Raw genomic sequence first — 27,313 nt, 5'->3', positions numbered from 1 at the left:
AGTAAAAAGCCACAAAGTCTCATGTAATTAGGTTGATATTTAATTACAATGAACCCAGGTTCTTATACAAGGCAGGAGATGGCAGCCAGCAGCTCCCCATAAGCCTTTCTAGCCTGGGTGACAGAGGCTAAGGAAATGGGGACACATGGGGCATATGGATGGCAGGGGCTCTGGTACAGTGTGTCCTGCCCAAAGTTGAGGGTAATGCACTGGGGATCCGCCCCTCGGCTGGCCCAGGTCTGCCATCACTCCGTGAGGTAGACCCCTGTCTCGTGCAGTCGCATGTGGGGTAACACATACAGAGCCACAGCCGCAATTGCCAAGAACACCATAGGCTTCCACATCCCAGACATGTTCTGTGGGGACCAAAGACAAGTGGTGAGTGTCCGGCCTTCTGAACCCTTCCCTAAGCCAGAGATCCCCTGCCTACTTGTGCTGGAGAAACCCTCAGAACATCACGGTCCAGTCTCTTACCTCCTGGGTAACTGCTGGAGACAATGTGGTCTTAGTCCTGGCCCTGCTAGTTAATGGGAACAACACTATGTGGCTCATCTGAGGTGCCTGCTTGTATCTGTGCCCCGTGGAGGGAGAATACTGGCTCCTGGGTACAAAAGCAAGCTCAGGAGCCAGACTTCAGAGTACCCAAATGGTTGCAATGAGAAACGACTGGATGCCTTTCTGGTAAGAAAGGGCAAATTTGGGCCTGTAGGAAAACAGCAACACCTCATTAGCTTTATGGAGGAGAAAAGAACTCGGAGTCAAGAGGATAAGAGGACTGGGGGGAAATGAAAATGCACCACGGAGTGCAGGCAAATATGAGGCTCACACCATCAGACTTTTTCCAGAGAATGATGTTGGTTCAAGGAAATTCAGAGTAGCCAGTCACTGGCTCTGGGAGGCAAATGCCAGGGTCATTGAAACACAAGTCAACAGTGTGTTGACCGACTTCCTGAGCATGTGCTAGTGTGCTGAGGCTTTCAGGCTCCGCTGACCATAGCGAATCCTGCTGCTGGTTCATGGGACAATAAACAAGCATAATTTGGGAATGTGAAGTCTTGGACAATACATACTTGGGGAAATAGTTGCTATTGGTATTACTTTTTTTACTGTATTGCTTGAAGGGCAGGATTTGGGTTTTGAGTTTGGCACCAACTAAAGTAACAGGGAGATGGTTTTAGGTAAGGACAGAGTATAGCTCATTAATGCTAAGAATGCATTCACTCAGAGAATAATGGATTTAAAAAGATTTTAAGCCAACTATAAAGAACAAAGAACATCTACATTTGTAGAAACAGTTATTAAAAAGAACAGAAGATATGAAACAGAAAGCAAAACATTTTTGGAAGTGAATATAGACAGTAATTCTGTAAGAAAGTAACTGGAAAGGGAGCTGGAAAAACCATTTACAAGTTCAGGTGCTTATATCCTAATGTGCATTGCTAACAATGTCAGTCTGATGTTCTTCAGGAAGGAAAGAGCTGAAACCCATTAAGTGTGAACTGGTGCCCTTTATCCTGGGTAGAGGCTAGACTCCAGGCTGAGTAAAGGGCTGGTTTGAGTGTCCCAAAGGACTAAGTCATGTCAGGCCTTCCATCAGACTGGATTACTAAATTAACAGATCAAGGAAGTCATGTTTTTGGACTTAAGGTGTTTGACAAGATTTTCAATGATATCCTTGGAGAGAATATGAGGAAATAATTAAGAGTGGGATGACAGGGCAGCTGTGTGACTATTTAAGTGACCAATGAGATGGATAAGAGACTGGAGAGAAGACAAGGCTCAGCCCTTGCCCGTAATGTGGATGAAGACATGAAGGTGGGCCTGCCGCCCTTGAGGATGATGTGAAACTGGTAGGGAAGGTGAGTATTTTTAAACCGCAGGGTCAAGACTTTTTAAAAAACCCAAACTTCACAGGTTGATCAAGGACTATACCTAACAGGGATGAATGGAAAATTCTGCTTTGGATCCAAAAAGTCAACTGGAGGCAGAGCAGGGGAGAGGATGCTTAGTATATGCAATGTGCAAAGGGGTTTTATAAACAATACATGAAATAACTTGCCAATGTGATTTGGCAGTTATGAGGAGAACTATGGTGTGTTCCTAATTACCAGGAAGCAACCAAAGAAAACTGCTCAAAATGAGGAGAGATTATAAGGAGAAAACAGGATTGGAGTTTTACTTGTTTCACTGATATTAAGTCCTTAGAATCTGACTCATAGTTTATTGGCCATACTACTTGACCTCTCTATGCCTTAGTTTGATCACATATAAAACAATAATAACAGCTACCTCACTGGGTTGTTGCAAGAATTAAATGAATTAATATATGTAAAGTGATTAGAACAGTGCCTAGCATATAATATGTATTATGTAAATGTATGCTTTTCATTATTTCTGTGGTGTTTTATCACTTGTGAAGTACTTCCATATACATAGCTCATCTGCTCCTCATGTAAGGGACACAAAGGTTTTCTCATCCTTTGTTTACAATTGAAGAAACTAACGTTCAATGTATGCATTTTGCCCACTGGGCTTAAGCTGTATCAAGTAGAGACAGACTCAACCAAGTTCTCTGACTACTGGTCAGCCACACTTTCTACTGTACTACACGGCCTCCCTTCCTGGGTGGGAGCTGCATATTGGGGAGCCTTGCAAGGACATCCTTCCTGGAGACCCATTCTGCTTGGGCCTGCCTGAGGGAGTGCGAAAGGCGATGGCCGAATGCTCAGGGTCTCATCCCATAGGGACTTAGAAATCTGGGAGTATACAGGGGAGGAACAAGTACAGGGAAAGATGCTTATCACTAAAGGAAGTTAAAGACTGTTGGTGGGGAGTAAGTGTAATGCCTAAAAGAAAGGAAGGAGAAAGGTTGAAGAGAAGGAAGAAAAGTGAGGGGTGGGGGGAGGAAGGAGAAAAGAAAATGATGAGAAGCGCTTTGGCTGCTGCTTCGAACCTGTGAATTAAGTCAACTACTCTCCATTTACAGGGTGGGGGGAGTGGGAGTAGTGGGGTCGCCCAAACAGGCCAAGAGAGAACAGTTCATGGGTCCTGGAAGGCAGGTGGAAACTTAGGGTTCTACTTTGGGCCCTAAGACCACATTCTGCCTCCTGCTGGCAGACCAACTTACATGACTGAGGCCAACTGGAAGGTGCCCAGAATACATCAACCTTGGTTCCCTGAGAACACCTGCATCTTGGTTAGTGAAAACTTTTCACCAGTATGACACTCTCTCCAGAGAGCCTAGCCTGAGAAACAAATTACAATAGACTCTGGTCCCCAAAAGTGATAAACAGAGAACCATAAAATATTTCCTGGTATTCTTGGTTGATTTTTCTGGAGACCCAAAGTCCCAAACCAGAGAACTTCTCAGTAGAAAGTACACAATATGGTAGGGGTTTCTGTTCATTTTCACCAAGTCTGAAGGACAATTTGAGGCTGTTCTCATACCAATGCCCCTGGGAATCACAGTTCTCCAGACCCCTCTCTCACCCAATGGAGGAGGCAGTGATTCCTTTCTTTGCCATCTTGGGGGGTGACAGTAGTAAGAACTTGGCTCTGGGGCCAAATAAAGATAGAGGCCCAGACTAGCCTTGCAGCAGACATCAGCTAGTCAGGCAGCTTTGAAAGCAGAAGCAGTGCTGGGATCAACAGAAGTTTTCCCAGCCAGAGGATGACAGATACTCAAACCATGTCAATGGTAGGCACTCTAGCTTCCTATGTGTTACGAAGATGTGCTTAGAGGTATTATGGGCTTCACAGTAGCCCAAGAAAAAACTGGGACTAAAACTCAAACCCAAGTATCTATCTGTTGAAAAAATGGCAAAAGCAAGAAGCAAGCAGCTGAGAGAAATGGGAAAGAGGAGAGGCCAGGGCAAGCTGCACCCTCCCTCCACCCCTCAGAAGGAGGGACACTATTCCAGTACCTGCATTAGGACATCTCAGCCCACCAGCACCAGATCAAAGCCGATATGACCACCAGGCCTACAAGAGGCAAGGAGAAGATGGGGGGATTTGGGGCAGGGGATGGCTGCAACATACCAAATGAGGAAGAAGCACAAGGAGAGGCCAGGAGATAAGAGGTGGTAAAAATGACATAAACACATGAGTCCAACAGATAATGGAGATGAGAAAACAAAGGGAAAAGAGAAAGAGATCAAGAGGTTAAACAACAGGTAAGTGAGGGTGACAGTATTTCTTCTCCACTGCCCAGGACTGCTTCTTCCCACTGGTAGCCTGCAGAAGATGCAAAACTGATGGTTTAGTGGCAGTTTAGGTCCAAACCAAGCAGTGGGTCATTTTCTGGCTTGTCATATCCCTCTCATATCTTGTCAATCAGGGCTTCTCTGCACTGAGACCTTTCTTGTAGGGCTGTAACTCTGGAAAAGTGAAGTTCCAGAGAGTAAAGCTGGGCTCCCTAGATGACTAGGATATACACTTTCCCTGGGTCACCCTAGGAAGAGCCAGTCTTCTGCCAGGCCACCTGTCCCTTTGTTAGCCCACTTGGTCTGGTTGATTTCCATCAAATCTCAGGTTCTGGGTTTTGGTCCCTACCATCCCCTAGGAGTCTAATGCTGTCCTTGTGAGACAAGATGCACTACAACAAGCTAACAATGGAGAAGGCTAGTTCTTTGACTGCAACAATCTTCCAGAGAGAAACTGAATTTGCAGGTAATAACATGCATGCCGGTAGCTGCCTGCAAAAGATGCAGGACCCCCTGAGCCAAAGGGGCACTTCCAGGTGTAGATGCAAGGAATGGGCTTGACTTTGAAGTAGTGAAATTGGTGTGGTATTTAGAAATGTGGTACCCAAGGCAAGGAAATATATGAAGCTCTGAACCAGCATGCGGTGGAATATGACGGTTCCAAAAAAATGTAACACTGGGTAAGAGGCGGTGGTTTCTCCTAAGTTTTATATCCTAAGTAATGGTCCTCTGCCAGGACCACTAAGGTTAGCAGAGAACTGCACATGGGATCTTTAGCCAGTGCACCACAGTGAAATGCTGGAAAGTTCCAGATAGCCTTAGAGTTGATGGGACATCCCACCATGACAAACTTATTTTCTTCCCTGGTGTTTAGAGGGAAAGAGGCTGTACTGGAAACTGAGGACTTACTAAGGAAGTACTCAGACTCTTCAGGGAACCAGAGCTCCAAATTAACCCCAACCAGGGGAGGAATTCAGCAGTACATGCCTTCACAGATGTATCAGTAGTTAAGATACTGAAGTACTTTTGAACAGTTGGCAAATTACCCAGGATACTCCCACCCCAACCTCTGAAGATCCAGTAACTAAAGGGTTAGGTCTCCCTGGACTGGCTGATGGCTTTGCTGTATGGACTGAAGTATTTTGACTATCACTGCTGATCACCCCCAACTCATGCCCTGCAATATATAGAGACTAGCGGGTGATAAAAGCCTCCCCACACACCTAACAATAAAGGTTAACCCTAATAGGGCACCAGGGAAAGCAGGACTGAGTGACTTGCCCAGGATGACAGAAATATCCTGAAGAAGGTCTCACAATGTCAGCACCCTTAATGCAGCGCTAGAAGGAGGGTGAAGAACCCGCCCATTTCCCACTTGACTCAGCCTGTGGCTGTGGTTACCTTTTTGTTCTTAGAAAGTTTGAGGGGGTTGTTTTCCTCTGAAGCTTCAGGACAAGAGTCACTGTTATCCTCATCTTTGTTGTCTTCTTTCTTGTCGTCCTGGTCTTGGGACTTCCCATGTCCCTCCTGATCTTCTATGGACTTCATCCCTGGCAGGTCTGATGGCTCAGAAGCTAGTTCATCCCAGCACTCCTCCTTTGTTCCCATTTTGATGTCCTCCTTTCCTTCCTCAATTTCCTCTTTTGTTAGACCATCTAAGTCCGCAGAGTCAGCCTTGTAGTACAATACCACCTCCAGACTCTGTGGGGCACGGGCAGGGCAGGATGGGGGATGCTGTTACCCACGAAGATCCCTACCCTCAGGACGGTGGACTATCTCAAGAACACTGTTTCCCAGCATGCCCCAGCGCATGGGCAACAGGCATTCTGGACTGAGTCAATCTCCCTGCGCATAGTGTGGAGGGCAGTCACACCCAGCCTCTGGACCAATACATCTATCTGACCATTAGCCATTTCAGACAGCTACCAGAGCGAGATTCTTCACCACTGCACCTCAACTGCCGCTTCCTACCCCTGCATGGTGACTCCTATTTTACTCAGTTCTTTCACTTATCAGTATACACTGCTTGAATAAATTCCTCTCTTCATCTGTTTGGTCTTTCTCTTGGGCATGTGACCCAGGAAGAACAAGGGCCCCAGAAAACTGGGCTGGGCTACTTGATGCAGTCATCGGCCCAGGGCTGGGGTCCTGTGGGGCTACATCTCCAGAGTTAAGTGGTCTGTATTCCACTTGCCCCTTAATCACAGGAAAGGGAGTACCAATTTGCTACTAAGGTGGAACCATCTTAGACCAGAAGCTTCTCTACAAAATGTCTCACCTGACTGAAACAAGGGTGGATGATTTTTCTTCTCAGGATCTCCTCCACCTTCCAAGGTTAATACTCACCTTTCCAGTCTCACAACTGTCTTCCTGACTGTCCAGGCTTGGCTTGGTCACCTTTTTATTTTTAACCCCATTAGCATTCTTGTTCATATTCTTATTGCCAGTCTCTCCTTTGGTTTCTTTGGTGACAGACTTCTCTTCCCGGAGCTGGCGAAGCTCCTCCTGGCAGCACTGAAGCTGCCCCTCCAGCTGCTCCTGCACTGCCAGAAGCTGCCCCTGCTCGTCCATGCTGGCCTGATATTGCAGCTGCAGCTCCCGCAGCTTGGCCTGCAGCTCTTTGATCTGTTGGTAGTGGAGGGCCAGTTACCACACTCAGCCTGGGCCCTGCCTGGGGGTCACTGCCAAAGCAATCTCTCTGCTAAAACCCATGGGGAAGCAGGCAATAAAGGAAACATTAAGCTGTGGAAAGTGAACCTCTGAAGCAGTTCTAGAAATAGCTTCTCCCTCTCTTGAGGCACCTGATCATACCTCATGATCTAACATGATCAAAATATGATGATTAAATTATGTTTTATTGTGGCTGGGGAGTAACTACTGGGCTACTCTTTTTGAACCTGTTTATTAAATAGGCTTTTTTAAATGGAAACTCCTGCTTCACCCAAGTTATTTCTTTAATAGGTACAATTACCTAAGAAACTGTGTTGCATGCTCCTGACCACATACCTGGGCTCCAGCACCTTGCCCTGGAAACAGGCAAATTGTAACCCTGCTCCCTAATTGCTGTTTTGGTCTGTCCTGATCTGACAGCACATCATGGTCTCCTCTGTAGGTTCCAATACCAAGCAAACTAGGCCCAGGTGTTTATTGCTCTCTGAACCTCTCCCATGCACACACAGTGACCCCCACTGGACTGTAGACTATCCTTAAGCAGAAACAATGCCTTCTGTCTCCAACCTAGCAGATGCAGAGCACTCTTCTTGGCATTATGAGATCCAAAGGAGACAAGGCCCTGTTCTGGGGTGCTTACAATCTAGCTGGATATGACAAATACACATAAAATAACTAAAGAAAATTGGCAGGTAAAAAAATACAACTCTACAGAAGTGCTCTTGGACACAGAGCAAAAGAAATAAGCGGCAAAGGGAAAAAGAAAAATTTTCAGTCTTGATAGCCAGGAAATCCCAGTGTAGTGGGCACCTGAGAGACGCCCACCAGTGATGTAGCGGACTGCCCCGCCTCCCGGGAGTCAGACCCTGCTCTGTCTCTGATCAGGAGGACAGCTCTGCAGGCTGGCAGTGGGCTCCTGTCCCTCCCTAGCTTCTCTGAAATGGCTGTGACCTCCTCTGGCTCCAGGGATTCCAAAAGAACTGCTAGCAGTTACCTCATTCTTGTCATTTTGGGAGGCAACAGGCTTCTCAAGGCTTCTCATGAACTCCTTGAATTCCTTTTCGCACGTGTCCAATTCTTCCTTCAGCAACTTCTGCTTGCCCAGAAGCTTTCCCATGCGCTCCTGCAGCAGCCCATTCTCCTCCTGGCTGAGCTGGTACTCGGCCTGCACTCCCTGCAGCTGGCACAGCACCTTGGCCACTGTGTCTTCAAAGTGCTGTGGAGGGTGGGGAGTAAGACGGCACCAAGGCACCAAGAACCACTGGCCCTCTGCCCTATTCTCTTCCCTGAGCCTTTCCTTGGGTGCAAAACAATGGCCAAAAGAATCTGGAAGTGTCTAGGTCCCCTCTGTAGTTCTTCCTGCAAAGAGCACCATGGCCTTGTTGGTGAAAAGTTCCAAATCTTGGCCTCCAGCCGGGTGGAAGCACCTCCGTACCAGAGGGGTGGAGGGCCTCATTTATTTCCAGGGAGTACCCAGCTCACCTCTGACCCCACTGCCCAGCTCATGTCTTGTGCCCTTCCCGCCTTTACAAGGAACGGCCTCCTCTCCTTGTCTGGCCCCACCTGGTAGTTTTACCTCCATGTCTTCAGGCTCAGCAGGTCTGTCGTCAGTGCTGCTGCTGTTGCCATGGCTCCTGCAACAGGTGTCAGAGCCGCCGCTGCCACCATGACTCCTGCAACAGGCGTCAGAGCCGCTGCTGCTGCTGCTCTGGGCCTCGCAGGCACTGCTGCCACTGCCATAGCTCCTGTGGCAGCTCTCATCACCAGTGCTGCTACAGGAACTACTGTGACACTTCTCACTGCTGGTGGCCATGCTACCATAGGACCTCTTGTAGGACTCAAGGCTCACTTTCATAGAAGGGGCCTGGACCTGGAGCAGCTGCATTTCTTCCATGCAGAGCTGCAAGTCGGCCTGCAGCCTCGCCCGCTCCTCGAGGAGCCGCCCCTGCTCCTGCTGCAACAGCTCCTGCTCAGTCTGGCTGGCCTCGTACAGCTCCTGTAGGGCCTGCATCTGGGTGATGATCATCTTGGACTGCCAGGAGCGGAGGGGGACATTGTCATTACCCCCTACTGCCATACCTCTGGCAGCTCCGCTGTCGCACAGGAGTCTGAGAGCGCACTCCAGCAACCTCACACCTAAGCTTGTCTCACCGCAGCCTAAGGAATGGGCACGTGAGGGTTCATGCTCACTGGGGAAACTGTCCCTGGGGCAGACACTCCACCACTTCCAGGCTCCCATTTCTGCTGGTTCCACATCCTCTCCTTGAAGCAGAACTGTGTGGACCTCATGAACGCCGTGGCTGCCTAGCCTACCCTCTTCTCAGTCAGGTGTACCCATTACCCTCACCTTTAGACTCAGTACCCTCCCCCATCCCCAATTCTAAAATCAGCCTGGCCCTGAATATAAGCATATGAAGAATCCTTCCTCAGAAGCTGTGGACTTGGAATCAAGGTCTCACTGTACCTCCTGCCCAATTCTGAATCAGGGCTCTAGGCATGTTTCCCAGGCCCTCTGGGCCTGACTTCTTAGTTCCTGATGCCCCGGATGAGATCTAATCAGTTAAGGAGATATTTTGTACCTGGTTTCTGGTCTCCATGTTATCCAGGCTACAATCTGATGCCCTTGGAATCTGAGCAAATCTCACAGCTTGAACTTCTGCTATTCCCTTGTTCTCCTTGTCCAGGCTAACATCTGAATGAATAGATCTACCCTAAATTGAAACTACCTATCTGTTCTTCCTTGTCTACACTAAGACCTCAGACCAAATTCATCCCCCAACCCTGAATAGTCTTATGTGGAAATAAATCTTCATTGTGATCGCAGAGGCATGACCCCACACTGGTGCTTGAGATGCAACCCTCCAACTGACTGTTATAGCCACCAAAGTTCCAATGAAGAGTGTGATCAGTACCAAGAAACCCACATGTTAGAAGTTCTTCCCTTGGAAATAAATGGCCCTAAATTTGCTTCAAAAACCAAAATGTTAAGGTCTTTGATCACTGAACCGTGTGCTTCTCAACTATCAACCAGCTCATGAGAAAAGGATGACACATTTAGAGTCAGCCCCAAGGAATCCAAACAAACACTAAATTGCCATTATACATCTGGAAAATGATTATGTTGAAAGGGTTTAGTCAAATTATCAAGAGATTACAGACTTTGGATCTGTAAGCTTCTAAGCACTCACAGTGCTTCAACTGGGCATGCATGTGGGTGGGGTCCTCAGGCCGCAATCTAAAGCCACATCTTAATGGGTCCGTGGGTGGTCGTAGCTGGGAAAGAGCATGACTTCAATCTCATCCTTACTCCTGGTCACCATGCCTTCCCAACTGTGACCTGTGGGGTGCCCCTTTTCTCTACCAGGCTGTTATCCCCGAGCTGCCTCCCTGCCTCTTACTATGGTTACCTTATTTTGACCACATTTTGAAGACTTAGGTGATTTGGAATCCTCAGGATTCTCCAACACTTCTCGGAAACGAGATACTTTGAAAAGGTGCAGCTCTCTGTGCAGCTCTGATTGTTCTTTTAATACGCTTTCTTGATTGTGTATCACTTTTTTCTGCTCCTCTTGCATTCCTTGGTAGAGTAGCTGTAGTTCCCAGAGATCCTGTAACTTTGTCAGAAGCTCCTGACTCTGTGAGGTGGAGTGGAAGCAAGGGGCAGGAACTGGGGTGGTGACAGGGAAAGACCTACACTTCCTTTCTGTGGGGACCCTTCCCAGCAGAGTCTCTGCGTTGGCCCTGCACAGCCCATCTTGGGACAGGGCATCTTTCTATGAAGAACTGCTTACAAAGTAGTAATTATCTTGTATGTTTGGATGTATTTTGTCACTTACAAAGGGCTTTCAAGGAACATCTCCAGACGGACTAAATATTGAAACATAAAATGCTGGATTCAAGTATTTAAGGTTTAAAACCTTAATCAGCTATCTTGAATTACCTGGTTTGAGGAGACTAGTGAGAAAGTAAGGAGTGGTTGGTTGAGAAAAGGAAGAGTTCAGTACCCACCCTTTTATTTTCTCCAAGGACAGTCACACCTGAGGAGGCTTCTCAAAGCAACTTCTCCCTAGAGAGCAGCCATTCCCTGCCTATGGTTACCTTACGGAAGAGCCCAGACTTGGGTAGTGGGAACGAGAGCCTGTGCAGCTCTTCTTGCAGCTGGCCCTGCTCCTCCTGCTTCCTCCTCTGATTCTCCAGGAGCTCACACTGCTCCACTTGTAGCTGCCCCATCTCCTTCTGGCTGGCTTTGTACTTGTCCTGCAATTCTGTCAGTCTGTATAGCAGGGTATCACACTGTGGACAGGGTGGGGCATGGAGGCGTGGTTACCCTGGCAGGTGTTTCCCTGCACTGTCTGGCTAGCAGAGCACTCTCCTGCCTCTTGTGATTCACCAGGGTCTCCCTCCCTGGACAGTCACCTTGGACTGACCATCCCACGCCACCCGGTGCCTGTACAAGTGTAGGCGCTGAATGGGGAACCCCAGCAGTGTGCTCGGGACTGGTGTTTGGCTGTGCTCCAGATTTTGTACACAGGGCCTTCTGAGAGCAGTTTAAGAGGGAGTGTAATCAGTGCCCCACCCTTCTCATTTCCCCACCTTCCTTTTCTCTGGCCCTTTCCTTTGGTATAACATTTCCCAACCTGCTGGGAATTCTAGCTCCTGTTACTCTCATTATCTCCAGTTGTTTTATACCTAATTATGCTCCTTACCAATAAGGACTTAATTTCACTCTAAATTTTTTCCCACTTTTGCTGTCATAGTCTTCTTCTAAAATTTTTAGACAAGTCCAAGCTACTACTGAATTTGGGTTGCGAAGACTAAAATCAGCCCCATTTCAAAATCCCAAATCTAGTATCACACTAATCGCAGTGCTGATTTAGGACTAGAGAAAAAGTTGGCTCTGTATGTCGGCATGCTTCTCCCTTCCCACAGTCTCTTCTACTAGGAGGAGAGGTGATGATAAGGTTGTGGGCCCCCTAAATTGAGTGAGAATGGAAGAAGAGGGAAACATGAGCCTGGGCACAGAGGGGCAGGTGGACTGCTGGGGGTGCCCAAATAACCTTCCCCACTTCTGTGGCTTCTGGAGGCCTTTCCCTGTGGGCACAGCCTGCTGTTTGCTGTGGCAGGAGCTATTGAGTATTTAGCTGAATGTAAATCCACTGTCTTTTGAGATTCTTATGCCTTTTTTCCATCATGCTTCAGCACCTTTCTATATCCTATCAGTGATCAGAGTGGAAAGTGCTCAACACAGGGTAACTGACAATGACTTGCATATGACATACTATGGAAAGAGAGAAAATGAATAAGGAAGGCTGTATTTATCACTGTCAGAATTTACTACCAGAAGGAAGTGAGATAAGAGTGTATTCTGATCAATTTAAGGAGGGTAAAATTCAAGCTTAGAGAACTTAACTACTCTGAAGTTAAAGAATAAATCCTGCAAGAGCCTAGGTCCTTCTAACACCCAATCAGCACCCTGGGCATAAAACCATGCCATCTGACAAGCGCATTTGCAATCTGCCTCAGGAAACTGGACCTTCTCTTACTAGTTCTAACAGTAAAAGTTGTGTATGTGGGCCTACGTGCATGTTTTTCTCCATGAATGACAAGACATTACTAGAGTTCTAATAACGAAGTATAAATGTCTACACACATGGAATCATGTGTAAAACATTCAGGTGTTCAGACTGGATTCAGAAGTACTGATCTTAAGCTGTGGTCAGACTCCAAGTCAGAATCAAGGAAAATTGTTTTAAAGTTAATAGCACGGGGGCTCTGCCTCTGTTTCTCTGCCTCTGTTACACACTCAGCTGTGACTGTACAGGAAGCCCATCAGGCCTGTGGCTGGATGACTTCATCTTTTGCCCCTACACCTCCTTTCCCGAGAGGAAGTGCCCAGGAGATATCACCTCTCTTAATTACAGTTACCTTATTAGCACACTTTCCCTTGTCCTCTAGGATGGGCTCAGTGGTCTTGAGTTCCTTCAACTCTTGCTGGCAAAGCAGGAAGTCCTGTTCAAGTTGATCATACGCGTGCTTCTGCCGCTCCAGCTCATCCTTGCTGCTGTGGTACAGCCACTTCATCTCCTGGAGCTGGGCATGCAACTCTGCATTCTGGGGCAGGAGAGGCAGGCCCCGCCATCATCCCAAAAGCCCCTGCTCTCTCCTCTCAGGCGGGAACTAAGGAGATCCAACTCTGTCCTTTCCAGTCCCAATTTCATCCCAATGGGGGCTTCCTGAGATGGACCAGTCCCTAAGTCTCTGCACAGAAACATTCAGGGCTTCCTTTTTTGGGAGGTGGGGAAAGTGCTTCCTTTTTATAGGCTGGTTTCCTGATTTAAAATCAAAGGAAGCTGAGTTCACCTTCCTACTAAGCACCTCTTCATCCCGGCACTGAGAGCCAGTGTGCAGAACTCCAGCCCTTCCCGCACCTCCTTTGTAGTTACCCTCACAGAGGAGGCTGCCTTGCTACCTCCTCCCACACCGAGGTTTCTGTTACCTTCTCACTGCTGTCCTGGAGGGAGGCCACCGTGTCCCTGAGGTGCTGCACCTCGGCCTTGTGGTACTGCAGGCTGTCCTGCAGCTGCTGCTGCACATGCAGCAGCTTATCCTTCTCACACACGATGTGCTGGTACTGGAGCTGCAGCTTCTGTAGCCGGCACTGTGACTCCTGTGGTGGAAGGGCTTCGGGCAGTACCTCTGGGATCCACAACCCACTTGCTCTTCTGCTGAGCTGCCCTCACAAATGGGCAGCCTAAGAATTGACTTCTTCCTGCCCTTTGCTCACTGGGTGTTCAGCAGGACTCAAGGTGCCACACAGGGGTGGAGGGGTAGTGGTGGGGCAGTTGAGCTATTTTAACTCTCTACCCTTATCCACCTTCCCCGGACCTCTTAGCGCCGAAGCTGCCCCTCACCTCTGGTTGCTGTTACCTTTTCACTCTGGCTCTCTACAGCTGGGTGTCTCATGACTTTGAGCTGCTGGAGCTCGGTCTGAAGTTGCAGTTGGACCTTCAAGAGCTCACTCTGCTCACTTTGGCTAGTATCATACTTCTGCTGCAGGGCACAGAGTCTGGACTTCAACTCCTCATTCTGTGGTGGGGAGGATGTGGGTACAACAGTTACTGCCAAGAAACAGCAGACCCCTCTACAGACCAGTCTGGTTCCTTTCCAGAAGAAGACATCCTTAGGGGCTCCCACAGGTCTAGGTTTGGTTTCTTCTCTGACACAGATCTTAAAAATGACTACCACTTCTAGAATGCAAAGTTATACGACTTCTCCAATGGGTCTCCAGTAGACTGTAGCCCTAACTGCAGGGCAAGAGTCAGCAGAGCACAGCCTTACTCTGCGTTTGTTGTCCCCTTTGGAAGCAGTGACTCCAGGTAGGCCCTTCTGCCCTCCCCAAGTGCCCTTCCCCTGCCAGGGTTTACCTCAGTGACATTGTGGGAAGTCTGAAACCGAAGCACCTCATTCTGGGCACACTTGAGCTCCCTCTGCAGCTGCTTCTGCTCCTCCTCGCTGGCCTGGCGATGCTGATGTAGCTCTTGCAACTCACAACATAATTCCTTACACTGTGTGGGAAACAAGAGGAAGTCTGATTCACTACAGGTACCACAGGCACTCAAAGATTAGACTTGACAAGAGTATGTCTTTCCTTTTATTGGAATATTTACATCAGAAAAGCGAGACCCCAGGGTACTACCTCTGGCCATAGTGCATGCTTCCTTTGCAACCATATGCCTAAGGAGATATGTCTACCACAAAAGAAGGTAAAAGAAGGACAGTGAAAGGTGCCTGCTTTCCCCTACCTTATTCTGCATGTCCTGCATCTGCTCCTCAGCTTCCAGCAGCTGCTGTCTCAACAACTGGGTTTTAGGATCAGGTTCTAGGAAATCCATTTCCGAAGTCTGAGACCCTGCTGATATCATATTCCTTACTGTTTGGGACTCCAGCCACTTTTCTGTTGCTCTCCGTGTCCTGTAATCCAGAACCCCAGAGCCATGTTTGGGAAAGATCTCTAGCTGACATCACCTGACAAGTGTGCTTGGTGCTAATGCCTTCATTTTAGTCAAAAGATGGTAAGGAACCTTCTATTGTGATTTACCTCTCAAACACACTTAGAAGATTATAGAAAAAGTCCCAGTATGCAAGGGCATGTTTGGCTCTGAGAGCCCTTAAGAGTGCTCAGCAGGGCTCGAGACTGGGCCTGGTGTCAAGCCAGCTTCAATCTGGAGGCACTGTGCCATCAGACTAAATCCAGTCTGTATGGACAACAAAGGAATCACTTCTGATCTACTCTCGAGCAGAGCAAACCAGACCCCCATGCCTAGAATGGAAGAAAACTAAATTTTAGAACTCCAGTCCTGAGGCATTTGGGTTGGATCCTCATGCTTGCTTCTAGGCAGTATCATACCCTTTGGATACTATGGAAAGGACCAGGCCTCTAGGAGCAGAGGCCTGGCATCTGCCTTCATGGTTTCTACTCAGGGAAAAGCCCAAGGCAGAGTTGTACACAGCTCTACTAGCCTCATGACTGTACCTCTCACTCTCCAGATCTGCAAGCTGCCCTGTGAGGCTGCTGTTGCTCTCCTGCAGGGCCTGGTACTCCTCGTTCAGGAAGTGGTAGCGTTCCTGCAGTTGCTGCAATTCTTCTGCAAAGGACAAGCAGAGAGATGTGAGATCCAGGGGAAGAAGCACTGATGGCCAGCCTCCACTTTTCCTGAATAGAAATCTGCCAGCAGAGAAGGCTGAATAGTTTCTCTTTTTCTAAAGAGATAACACATGAAGAGGCTTAGGAGAGCCCAGAAAATTCCACGTTGCTCTCGATCTGTGTCCTCTTTCAGGAAGCTGCCTTTCTCTTCATCTTCTCAGATTTGTTCTGTATGCCCATCTTCAAAATCCCAACCAATGCAGAGTCCTGAGATTTTAGGAGCTTGTGAGGGTTTTAATTAAGTTTTTAGTTTATTATATTTCGGTTTCCACTAAACTGTTAATGATTTACCTCCCCCTATTACTCTTTTAGTACAAAAAGTTGAGGGATGTGAACTGCCCGATGTCACACTGCCAGTCCTGGCCTTTCAGAGACAACGGCAGGCACCAGAATGTCCTTTCACTTCCTTGATTACTGCACTGAAGACACTGCCTGCATGAAGTCAAGAATTCTTTCTAATGACCTTTTTTGTCTGCTGACAGAAAACTCCAACCCACCGGACCCACATATCATCCCTAAACATCATCAGAGATCTGGCTGAAATGCTCTAGCACATGTTCCTATGTGCCAGGTACCAAAACTTTTTAATGCTGTGATAATACAAATATTCATATTTGTTTTGTTTCTTCATGATTAAGAATTATTTTGCTTGAATACTTATTCTACTCCTATTTAAATATATTAACTTGCTCTGATTAGAACACAAGGCCTATCTCACTTGCCATAAGATTCAACTCCCTGAAATTCACTTCCAATATTCCCTCTTTATTCCTACCAAATGTCCTTGAAATACTGTAGACTACCACAGAAAGAAGGAAACTAATCTTTAATGAAAGCCAACCATGTGCTAAGCATTAGACTTGATGACTTCAGCCTCAGAGTCAGTTAGTGTGTGATTACTTCAGCATGTTAGGCATTTCATTCAATCCCCCAATTAGCCCTGTATGGTTTTCTTTTTCTTTTCTAAAAAATATTTTAAATTTTAGAATAGCGTTAGGTTTACAGGAAAGTTGCAAAGATAGTGCAGAATTCCCTGGGAGAGTTCTCACCCAGTCTATCCTGTTGTTAAAATCTTACCACAGGTACGTTTATCAGGGTTAATGGGTCAACATTGGTACGTTACTGTTAACTTAAACACTATACTTTATTCAGATTTCTCTACATTTTTCTGTGCCAGGATCCTATCTAGCTGTAAAGTTTTATTAACCAGTATTTATAGATATGAAAACTTAGGTTCAGAGAGATAATAACCAGACCAAGTTCATCCTGCTACTTAGTGGAGCTAAGATTCTGCACTCGTCTGTTTAGCTTCAGCCCAAGCTTTTCCACTGTACCAGCCTCCCACTCCTAGCACTTTCAGTCAAGGGCTCTTCTGAGAGGCTAACACAGTTGGGAAAACTTGCAGTTTTTTGATGCCCTGTTGACTGCCTCTGCTCAACCTGGCCTAATATAGGGCCTCCTATTATACCCAGATCATAAATCTAGCTTCAGAACAAAGGCAAACTCTCTGATGTCATGAATCCTAGCAACTAGCTGGCACTCACTGTCTGAAAGCAGAACTCTAAGCTTTTGAGTACTTCATGTATTACTGGAAATAACCTCTCTTCCTCTCCAGCTGTCTTGTGCTCTGATTTGTTGCCTCTAAAGCTTCTGCTTTGAAGAAGTCTAAAAAAACCCAAGAGTTAACATCCCAGGACCTGGCCACAGGAATGGAGGCCCCCCATAAAGCAGTCCAGGCAAAGCACCACGCCACCAGAGTAGCAGGAAGAGTTTTCCAAGGTGACAGGCTCCTATACTCCCATCCTATTCTAGTTTCCTCTACTCCCATCCTAGAACTGGAAACTTTCCCAGGAAGGTTCTTTCCCACAGTCAAGTCAACACATGCCCAATGACTCTCCAAGGGAAAATTTTCAGGGTACATCTTCATGCTATGGCCTGGCTATATGACATCTGGTAAGTTTTTCTCCCTTATAGTCTTTAATTCAACTTGGAGAGTTTTTTCTAGAGGTTTCCAATTTATGACCTAAGACTACCTTCCACCATCTTCTTGTACACTACCTCCCTCTGCTTGACTTTACTGACCAGGAGGTCTTGCTCTCTCATACCTTGCAACTCAGAGAAATCTGAGGCACTTAAACTATTGGATGGGTCAGAGCTCTTCATTTCCATCTCTGCACGGAGGGTGGTGATCTCCATCTCATACTCTCCCCGAATGCGCTCCATGTCTTCGAGTTCACTCTGCGCCCGGCAGAGATCCTCCTGCAGGGATGCTATGTCACTCTCATGTTCAGTTGCAGAATCCTCTGCTGCTTGCCGCAGATTCTGGATCTCAGCCTGGGCCAAGTGCAACTCCTGTTCTACTTCCTTAAGTTCACTTTCTTTTTCACGCTCTAACAGAGAAATCTCCTCCCGCAGAGACTGCAGCTCACCTGCAAAGCCCACAGGTTGGGATGGTCAAGAGGATTAGTGAACTAATATACGATGTTCTAGAGGCAAAGTTAAAGGCAGAGTTATTTCTTTTCTTTCTTTTTAAAAAAATTTTTTTATTAAGGTATTATTGATATACACTCTTATGAAGGTTTCACATGAGAAAACAATGTGGTTACTACATTTACTCATATTATCAAGTCCCCACCCATACCCCATTGCAGTCACTGTCCATCAGTGTAGTAAGATGCCACAGATTCACTATTAAGGCAGAGTTATTTCTTATCCAGAAACTCCTGACAACCAAGTTTGTACCCCATCAGAGACATATAGTTTCATCTGGTATGGCATAAAGGGAATACCTAGGAAGGGAAAAGACAGGGAATCTATGTAGAAAGGTGCAATAGAAAAGTAGATTTTGAAGCTTCACACCAAAAACAACCTAGGCTACAGAAAACAAAAACTAGTAAATGCTTCTAAGTTAAAGATGAAACCTAATTTACAGTATTTTCCTGATACCCTGAATCTTTCCAAAAATTCTGACTCAAAAAACTTACAGACTATTCTCATTTTATTTATTCAGTCTAAAAGCTTAGATATTACAGAGCCTGAGAGTTCCCTTGACCTGCCTGTACTGGACCCAAAACAATGTGTATTTAGAGTTCATAGCTGAAATTGAAATGTGGGTTCACATGATAACCAAACATGAGGAAAAAACCTAAATGTTGATCAATAAGGGATTGTTTAAGTGATGATGGTTACATAAGGTATCATGGAGCCATTTTTTAAAAGGTGGCAGATCTATAGAGAAGACATGAAAAGGCTTCCATAATATATTAAAATGTAAAATGAAAATGTTGTAAATGAGTTAAAATGTGAAAATGTAAAATGTAAAAAATGAGTTGTAAAATATATGGTATTATCCTATATCTGAAAAGAAGTATTTATATGTATAATACATAATATAGAAAATATATAAAAACATACAAAAGATCTGGAAAGATCTATGTCCCAAACCATAAACGGTAGTTGCTTCTAAGAAGCAAGATAGCATGTGATGGGGACTTACACCTTCACATCATACACATTTGATACTGTTTGAATTTTCACAAAAAGCCTGTATTTTATAATAAACTTTAATTTATATTTAAAAAAATGTGTCAGAGCTCTCAATTATCTGTGGAACATCTCAGAATTTCTGGACACAGGTACCCATCAAGGATCAGGAGAATCTAAAAGTGAGAGAGAATATAATGCACTGACACCAATTGAGAATTCAAGCCTTGGAAGCCAGAATTAGGGGATTAATGAAGATTAGGCTGGGAGGGACAAGACCTTCCACAAAACCCTTTGAGAAGCACACCATCCAACATCCCTTTGTCCCCAGCTCCTGCTCATTCTACTCACTACTCAGGTTCCAACTGTCCCTAGCCCCTGACCCCATCTCCTCAAAAAAAATTAAGCAGTAAACTAAGTCCTGTAATAAACATCTCATAGTACCTTGGACTTACTGTGTGTGTGTGTGTGTGTGAGAGAAACATTGGTCTCCCCCTCACTTGATTATAAGATTCATGAAGGCAGAGAACATGTCTGTTTTCCTCACCATTACAGCTCCAGGATAGTCATAGGGCCTGGCAAAATGAAGCTCAATAAATATTTGCTGTATTCATGTGTAAACACGGCAGGGGCTGGCTCATCTATTCAACAAACTTTTGCTAAGTATCTATTATGGGTACAGAATTACATGTTTGGATTTAAAAAAAATCAGAGCACAATTGGATGCTTAAGAAGAAAAATGTGGACGTACTGCAAATATAGCTGCTGAATGGACAGAGCGTCTACCGGGCCAGGGGTATCTCCCACCCTTCTCTCCCAAGCTCACACACACACAGCTCTGTGCACATCTTTTGCCAGCTGTCTCCTCCCCTAGGTCTGTTCAACGAATATTAATTGATGCATCAATTCTGTGCAATTCATTGCTTTCCTTCCTATTTGAAAAGAACAAAGTCCTTGCTCTACCCACTACTGAAGAGCACAGAGGCTGTCTGCCTCTTGGACCTCACAGGCAAGTCAGGGAGACACACAGGTCATCTGGCCATTAAGATAAAAGCCCTAGACACGGGGAAGGCAGTACAGCAAAGAGAGGACAAGTAGTGACTCTATAGCACCTTACTATGTTAATGGACAATGACTGTAATGGGGTATGTGGTGGGGACTTGATAATAGGGGGAATCTAGTAACCACAGTGTTGCTCATGTGATTGTATATTAGTGATACCAAAAAAAAAAGATGTATTACATGTTATCAAAATTAAAAACTTCTGCATGTGAAAGACACTGTTGAGACAATGAACTGACCATCTGCGGACTAGAGAGAAAATATTCACAAACGGATCTGCCAACGCACTTGAATGCAGACTATTCAAAGAATCTGACTTTTTAGACGGGCAAAGAAAAGCCGCTTCACAGAAGATATTCAAGTGACCAATAAACACATGAGAAAGTATTCATTCTCATTATTTTAGAGGAAAAGCTCATTTAAACACAATGAGATGCTGCTGCACAGCCACCACAATGACTGAAATTAAAAAGATGAACAAATTAAAGGGTGAACAAGGCTGTGGAGCAATCAGAAGCCTCATACACTGCTGGTGGGAAGGTAAAATTGTATAACCACATTGGAAAACTATTTGGTAGTTTTTTATAAAGTTGTGTATATATATATATGTATATATATATATATACATATATATATACACACACCTATCCTGACAGTTTCATTCCTCGTTATTTGTCCAACAGAAATTAAAGCAAATGTCCACCAAAAGACATGTACAAGAACGACTACTGCAGTTTTCACAATTGACAAATACAAACAGTCCAAGTTTCCATCAAGAAAAGAATGGATAAACTGCAGTATATTCATACAATGAAATACTACTCAGCAGAAAAAAAGTAATGAACTACATATACATACAATACGGGTAGATCCAATAAACATTACGCAAAGTGAAGGAAAGACACAAAAATGAATCTTTTACTTCATTTATATGGAAAAAAAGATAAAAGCCCTAGCAGTTTGGCCCTAAAGAATGGCTTTCCAGACCCACTGTGGAATGGAGGGAGGTCTTCCTCAGCCCCGAAAACTATTAATTAGGAACACAAAGGGGCAGGGCCGGCAGGGGGCGGGACTGGCAGCCCTAGGGGCGGAGCTTATCCGGAAACGGGGCGGGGCAGACGCTGGCTGGGAGTTGGAAGGGCCAGACCCGGGATCAGAAGGGCAGTCGCCGGTTGACGAAGGGTTGGTGCTGCCGGGGCCGAGGCTGAGGGCCCGGGAGTAGGACTGCGGGGCAAATAAGTGGCTCGTACTCACTCGTTATGTCCTCCATCTCGTCGTCCCCACCCCCCGCCCCCTCGCCGCAAGCGGTCTCCCTAGGGGGCCTCCAGCCGCCGCCGGCCAGTCCCAGACCCCGTGGGGCTGTGGAGGCCGGAACGGCCTCTCAACACCAGCTACCTCTGAGGCCGCGCGCGCCCCCTCTTGGCGGAAACGGGCAACGCGCGTGCGCAGGGACGACCTGTGTTTCCTCACGCGGGGTGGGGCTTAAGCACCTTCGCCAGATCCCCAGCCCCCGCCTGCTTGGGTGAGATCTAATGCTAGAAACAACCCTACTGAATAGGGAATCGCTCTAGACCTTTATTTTCCCAGATCGTTGCCTACCTGCATGTCTACTTAAGAGTCTCTGCCTTCCCTCCTATTTGAGAGGAAGAATGCCTCTTCTCCAAGCAAAGGCCTTTTTCTGCTCTGCTGACGGTTTCCTTCATCATGACCTAGTGTGTCCCTATCTCGAAAAAAAAAACAAAAAACTCTCCTTTTACTTCATTCCCCTTTCCCTTATGTCTTTGCAAAACACGAGGATTGGAATTACCTGTACTCACCTTCTCCATTCACCTTCCCTTTCCTCTTCAGTCCCAATCCACTCAGGCTTCTATCTTCATTGTAATAATGACTCAGTCATTTACCCTCCATCAAGTAAAATCCAATGACCATCCTACAGTAGCAACTTTGACACAATTGATCATTATCTCCTTGAAGCATTTGTGCTCTAGGCTTCCAGGGGACGAAATGCTTTACTAGTTCCTCCTTCTTTGATCTTTTTGTTCATTACTATTTCTGTACTGGGCCTTTAAATACTGGTGTATTCCTGGGACTGGACCTCTTCTCTCCTCTTCCATGTTATTTCATGGTGATCTCCCATGGATCTGAATGCCATCTATATGTTAATGACTCCCAGATTTATACCTCCAGCCCCGATTTCTCCCCTGGTTCTAGATTTATATATCCATCTGCCTCCTTCCTTAACATACTTACTTAGCCATTTCAACAGCTATTTCAAACTCAACATCTACATGTCTTCAATGGTTCCCCTAGCCCTGAAATTTGTTCTTTGCCAAAGTCTTCCCCATCCCAGTAAATAACACCACCATTCATCCAGTGTCTCAAGGCAGTTACCTTTCATGTCTCTCCTAACCCCCTATCCAGTTTATCAGAAGCCCTGAGAGCTCCACTTTCCAAAGATACTGTGTATCATCTCCATGTCTACTGCTCTAATCCAAGCAACCATCATCTCTTGACTATTGCAGAAAGTGCTGGCCAGCCTCACTGTTTGGACTCATCTCCCTCCATTCAACTTCCACAGTGGTCAAAGTGCCCTTTTAAAAATGTAAAGCAGATCGTATCACTCTAGACTTGGTTAAGATCCTCCCACGTTTCTGCATTATACTTAGAATAAAAGCCATTTGGCCTACAAGGCCCTTTGTAATCTGATCTCTGTCTGCCCCATAGATCTCTCTCTTACCAGAGTTCTCCACATGCACTTTGCTTCAGTCACAGTAGCCTTTGCTCTGTCCCTCAGACACATGAAACTCATTCTTGCTTCTGAGCTTTTAGTTACCATTCCTTTTGCCTGGTGTGCTCTTCCCTTGGATCTGTCTCATTATTCAGGTCTTAGCTCCAATGTCATCTCAAAGAGGACACTTCTAATTACCCTATCAATGATAAACTCCCATCTCACCCCATCTCCTTATATCATATTGTTCTATTGTCATTGGAGCATTTATTGACACCTGAACTACTGTTAGTTTCTGCCTCTCCTCTTTTAGAATGTAGTCTTCATTAAGGCAGGGATCTAGTCTCTTGTTCATAGCTGGTCCTCCAAGTATAAAGGCATTCAGTAAATGGTTGATGAGTAAATTAGCTCGTGTTACAAATAAGGAACCAAGTCACAGAATGATAAAAATGACTTGCTCAAGATCACAAAACATGTTACATGGCAGAGCTGGGCCTAAGAATCTAGGTGATCTGAGACCAATGCTCATACTCTATTCCCTGTGGAACACATCTCCTGCCACTTCTTTCCTCCACCCTCCCTGCCTTCATTGTCTACTTTTCCTGCATCTACCTTTGCTTACATCTTTTTTCCCCATCTCTTTCCCTCCCACTTTCCACCTTTGCCTGCTCCTCTCCTGGCCTGCTTCCCGACCTCCCTTTTTTCTCCATTTATACTTCTCATTTGGCTTGATCTCACTTCTCCCTGGAGAGGCCCTGCTGTTTTCTAGGGCAGCTCCCCTAAACCTTCCGGAAGCCTACAGAAGTAACAAAGCTACCTCTTTATGGTGCAGTGGAATGTGGGACGCCTGCCTTGCTGCTTCCCCAAGACAAAGGGACATAGGCCTTAGGCCTTAGAAGGAAGGGATTTGGGGCCACAAGCTCGGTCCTAGGGAGCAATAGAAGCATTCTCATCTGCTTCCCTTAAAAGATATATAGAATCCCCTCCAGTCACTTGTCATTGGCTCACTGCTCTTCCCATTGTGCCACTGGAGAGACAGGAAAAAGCAATATGGTTTGGAATTCAGCCCTGGTTACCTATCCTGGCACTGACCAGGAAACAAAGTAAAAGGGATTCGGGTGTGAAGGGAGGCTGGAGAAGAGGGAAAGGAGAGTTTAACCAGAAGAAGAGGTGAAATGGGAAGGAAAGCAAGGGCAGGGGAAGAGAGAAGAGCCTGACAGAGATGCAAAAAAGGTGATTAAATAAAGAGAATGAAGAGACAAGGAGAAAGGGTGAGAACAGTAGAGAAAAAGGAGGAGAAAGTACCGAATTAGGTTATGTTTGTCTGCTGTGCTTCAGGACAAAAGTACTTGGATGGCCACCTCCCTCCTGCTGAGTGCCAGGAATTACCTTGGAGCTGCTGGATCTGCTTGGTGAACACCTCCGCCTGCTGGGCGCTGGCCAGCCTTTCATCCTCCAGGAGCCCTGCAGCGAGAGGGGGAGCAGCAGGCCTGGCATCCAGTGAACACAGAGCCTTTGGGCCCAGGCCCTCTGACTCCATCACAGGCACTCACCCTGCAGCTCCAGGGAGTCGTCCTCATGCTGCCCGGCCAGTTCCCGGGTCTCCTCCAGCTCTGCAACCAGCTGGAGCACCTGAGCCCTCAGCTCCTCCAGTTCTGTCTCCGTGAGGCTCAGGCCCCGGTGCTTACTAACCGACAGGGAGCCCACACTGCCACCTTTCTGTACTTGGTCTTCCTCTTCTTCCACCTCTTCCACCTCTTCCTCCTCTACTTCCTCCTCCTCTTCCTCCTCATAGAGAGCTGGGAGTAACACTTCCCCTAGGGGAGACAGCCATGGACCAGGGAGTCAGAGCCAACTTCCTGTCCACAGTTAGAGGGCCCACAAACTCACGGTCCCAGGGCAGAGATGGTAGAATAGTGCCACCTGGTGTTCCCCAAGGAGCCCCTGGGCAGGACCCACACTCATGGTGAGTCCTCAGGTGTGAGGGTTAAGTCTGGAGGTAGCCGGTCACCCCTTTCCCAGGCCCTTTCTGGACAAATATTATACCCAGTGACCTTCTATTATTGTCTTTGAGCAGCTGGGTGCTGGCTCAGCCATGTGGAGCTTGCACAGGGATACCTGCTTCTTCCAGTCCTGGTGGTCTCTGGGTAGTGGGACAAGTAGTCAAGAGAGGATTCAGACACTCAGTGTGTCTTTAGGCCAAATGGGGCAAAAGTTAGTTTGTGGTTTGTAGAAAATTTAAAAATTATTCAGGTGGCTTGTGAGAAATTAGCCTTTCCATAAGAAAGCTTTGTCTATCAGTAGGTAGAGAAAGAAAACATCCAAATGAAATTATTCTAAATGTTTTACTGGACAAACACTGGGGCCCTTTCTATGTATGCTATCAAATAGCCTTTTTGAAAAATTCTTCAAGGTCTACCTTCCTTTTCCCTGCTGAGTTTCAGGAGGTCTCCTCTCCCCTCCCTGCTTGTAAGGAGGCTCCTCCTCTCCTGCTGACCACAAGGCAGTTTTCAGGGGGAAGTCTGAGGTTGTACCCTTGTATAAAAGAAAGGCTGCCATTTTTGTGCATTAAATTGGGGTGTGCTGGTCCCCAGCCTCTGGTTGGTGAGTACCCCCTCCTTTGCTGCAATGCAGTTCCTCTAAATAGCAGAATCTTTTCTAGATGGTGATTATTTGCTTTGTTTTAAAATTCTGAATCCATCTTACATTCCCCAGTAACACCGACCTAAGATTCATCTGGGACCCCTCCCATCATCTGTCCCCCTTGGGGAGCCCACACTGAGTGTGCATAGGAGCCTAGGGAGGACACTTCACAGGAAGTCCTGGAAGACAGATCAGCATCTTTCCAGGGGCCTAGTGTAGTCAGCACCTGCTAAGTCACATGGGATGGGTGCAGTAGGGATGGATACATGAGCATTGGGAGGTTGGCCTTCTTACCTGCCCCTGTCCCAAGCAATTGCTTTTGGGCAGTAAGCTATCCCAGAAAACCAAAGCTACTAAGCTTGCATTCAAAGTCAGAGTTCACGGAGAAAAACAATTGCATGATCACTTCCCTGCTTTTCAAAAATAAGAGACAGCTTGCAATCTGGGTCGGGAGGCAGTGAGAACTAACCCCCTGCTGAAAGGCTGCTTCAAAACTCTGTCCAAGGAGGCCTCTTTCTCTGGCAGCTCCCCAGGGACACACAACCTCGTTAGCTGGTGGTTAGGGCCCCAAAGGGATGCACCCAGAACTTCCTTCCCTTAAAGCCTGAGCCCTGAGGAGGGGTGGAGCTCAGGCCCAAAGGGTAGAGGGGGCTCAGGTGAGCTGGGGGGAAGGGCTGTGTGTCCTGGTTCAGTGTTCCTGGGTTAGAGGGAGGAAGGAGGAGGAAAGGGAAATTGGGTGAGGGGGAGAGAAAGCTTTTAGGCAAACTTACCATCCATCGCTTGCATCCCCCGCCGTTCCAGGGACCCCCAGCGCTGGCCTTTCTTTCTCTCACAGCCGTCAGACACTTCATAGGAGCCTAAAGTGGTCACCGTGGGTCCTGAGAGCAGGAAGAAAAGGACTGTGGGATGCTAGTGGCAGCTGGGGCCTAAGGTGCAGTGGGGGAGGGAAGAGGACATGCCTTCTAGTCCTTTGGAGCCCTGGGGTTTTTAATCCCGATGGAAGTGTTTGGCTCAGTCTGCCCAGCGTTGCGACTCTCCTCCCTAAGCCGCCCCTCTAGCTGGGCATGCGGGGACCCCACCCTATGCTGCCCAGCCTCCTCAGCACCCCCCTTCCAGGCCCTCTCCCTTGCATAGACAGAAAGGCTGTGTATCTCTTCAGCCCAGAGCGGGCAGGGAGGAGATGGGCAAGGATGGAAGAGAGGCCAGGAGCCAGCAAAGAAGAGGCTAAAAGGGTGAGGTGGCGCGTGGAAGGGGACGAGGTGATAGGGGACGTTTGGGAAGGGGTTCTGGGCCGGGGCCGATGCGTTCTCCAGCCTTGTCTCACTAGACCTTCTCCTCTCTACCCCAGCCCCGCGCTCAGAAGCTTTCGGGGCCGAAGGGGGTGCAGTGTTTGGAGCCCCCATGGCTGGAAGCACCATCAGGCTGGAGAGACGAGATGGGGGAGGCTCAAGGGAGAGAGGGCCAGGGAGGATGCAGCCGGTGTGGGCACTACCCAGTCCGGAAAAATGGAGACCCGGCCCGGGTGGGGGCGTGCTGGGTGGGAGAAGACAGAGGCTGCAAGGTGGGGAGCGCCGGGGGAAGGAGGACGTGGGGGTCTGGAGCAGGAAGCGATGGAGAAGAGGAAGGAGCGGCGGTGAAGAGGTGAGGGAGGGGCGGCTCTGACCTGGGCCGGGGCAGCTCCAGCCTGCGGCACCCGCGCCGGCCCCGGCACCCGCCTCCATGGCCGCTCGCGCCGCTGCCGCCCGGAATAGACACCGCAGCCGCGAGGCCGGGAACCGAGCGGGGTGCGCAGGGAGGGAGGGCGGGCCGAGGGGGCGGGGC

The 27,313-nt window shown here is 47.3% G+C and overlaps 1 protein-coding gene across 13 annotated transcripts; it reads right to left on the bottom strand.

Moving 5' to 3' along the window:
• Positions 1-17: 17 nt before the first annotated feature.
• CCDC136 (coiled-coil domain containing 136) lies at positions 18-27,313 on the bottom strand. 13 transcript variants are annotated; one of them, XR_005029583.2, is made up of 19 exons: positions 27,156-27,313; positions 26,263-26,370; positions 24,403-24,666; positions 24,239-24,313; positions 17,682-18,005; positions 15,406-15,517; positions 14,675-14,843; positions 14,297-14,437; positions 13,800-13,958; positions 13,369-13,539; positions 12,798-12,983; positions 10,971-11,165; positions 10,280-10,507; positions 8,449-8,904; positions 7,867-8,088; positions 6,549-6,827; positions 5,604-5,903; positions 475-703; positions 219-356 (listed from the first exon to the last, which is right to left on the bottom strand). XR_005029583.2 is itself a non-coding variant. In XM_036909082.2 (19 exons), exons 1-18 carry the CDS (start codon positions 27,211-27,213, stop codon positions 3,929-3,931), a joined length of 3,546 nt encoding a protein of 1,181 aa, XP_036764977.2. In that variant the 5' UTR covers positions 27,214-27,313; the 3' UTR covers positions 221-356; positions 3,924-3,928. The 13 variants fall into 13 exon arrangements, 12 of the variants coding, with proteins under 12 accessions (XP_036764975.2, XP_036764981.2, XP_036764980.2 ...); XM_036909082.2 differs by lacking the exon at positions 475-703 and adding an exon at positions 3,924-4,027 and having other exon boundaries at positions 221-356; XM_036909084.2 differs by lacking the exon at positions 475-703 and adding an exon at positions 3,924-3,981 and having other exon boundaries at positions 221-356.

Source organism: Manis pentadactyla, chromosome 7 (assembly GCF_030020395.1).
Source record: "Manis pentadactyla isolate mManPen7 chromosome 7, mManPen7.hap1, whole genome shotgun sequence".
Taxonomy (NCBI): Eukaryota; Metazoa; Chordata; class Mammalia; order Pholidota; family Manidae; genus Manis; species Manis pentadactyla.
Note: the sequence above shows the minus strand (reverse complement) of the source record. Positions and strands in the feature narration are given on the sequence as shown.

Coding starts and splice junctions, on each gene's coding strand:
- CCDC136 (XM_036909080.2), bottom strand. CDS start 27,213: ATGGAGGCGGGTGCCGGGGCCGGCGCGGGTGCCGCAGGCTGGAGCTGC. Junction 24,314..24,402: donor CGACTCCCTGGAGCTGCAGG/GTGAGTGCCTGT, acceptor CTCTCGCTGCAG/GGCTCCTGGAGGATGAAAGG. Junction 11,166..12,797: donor AGGGAAAGTGTGCTAATAAG/GTAACTGTAATT, acceptor CCCTGTCCACAG/TGTGATACCCTGCTATACAG.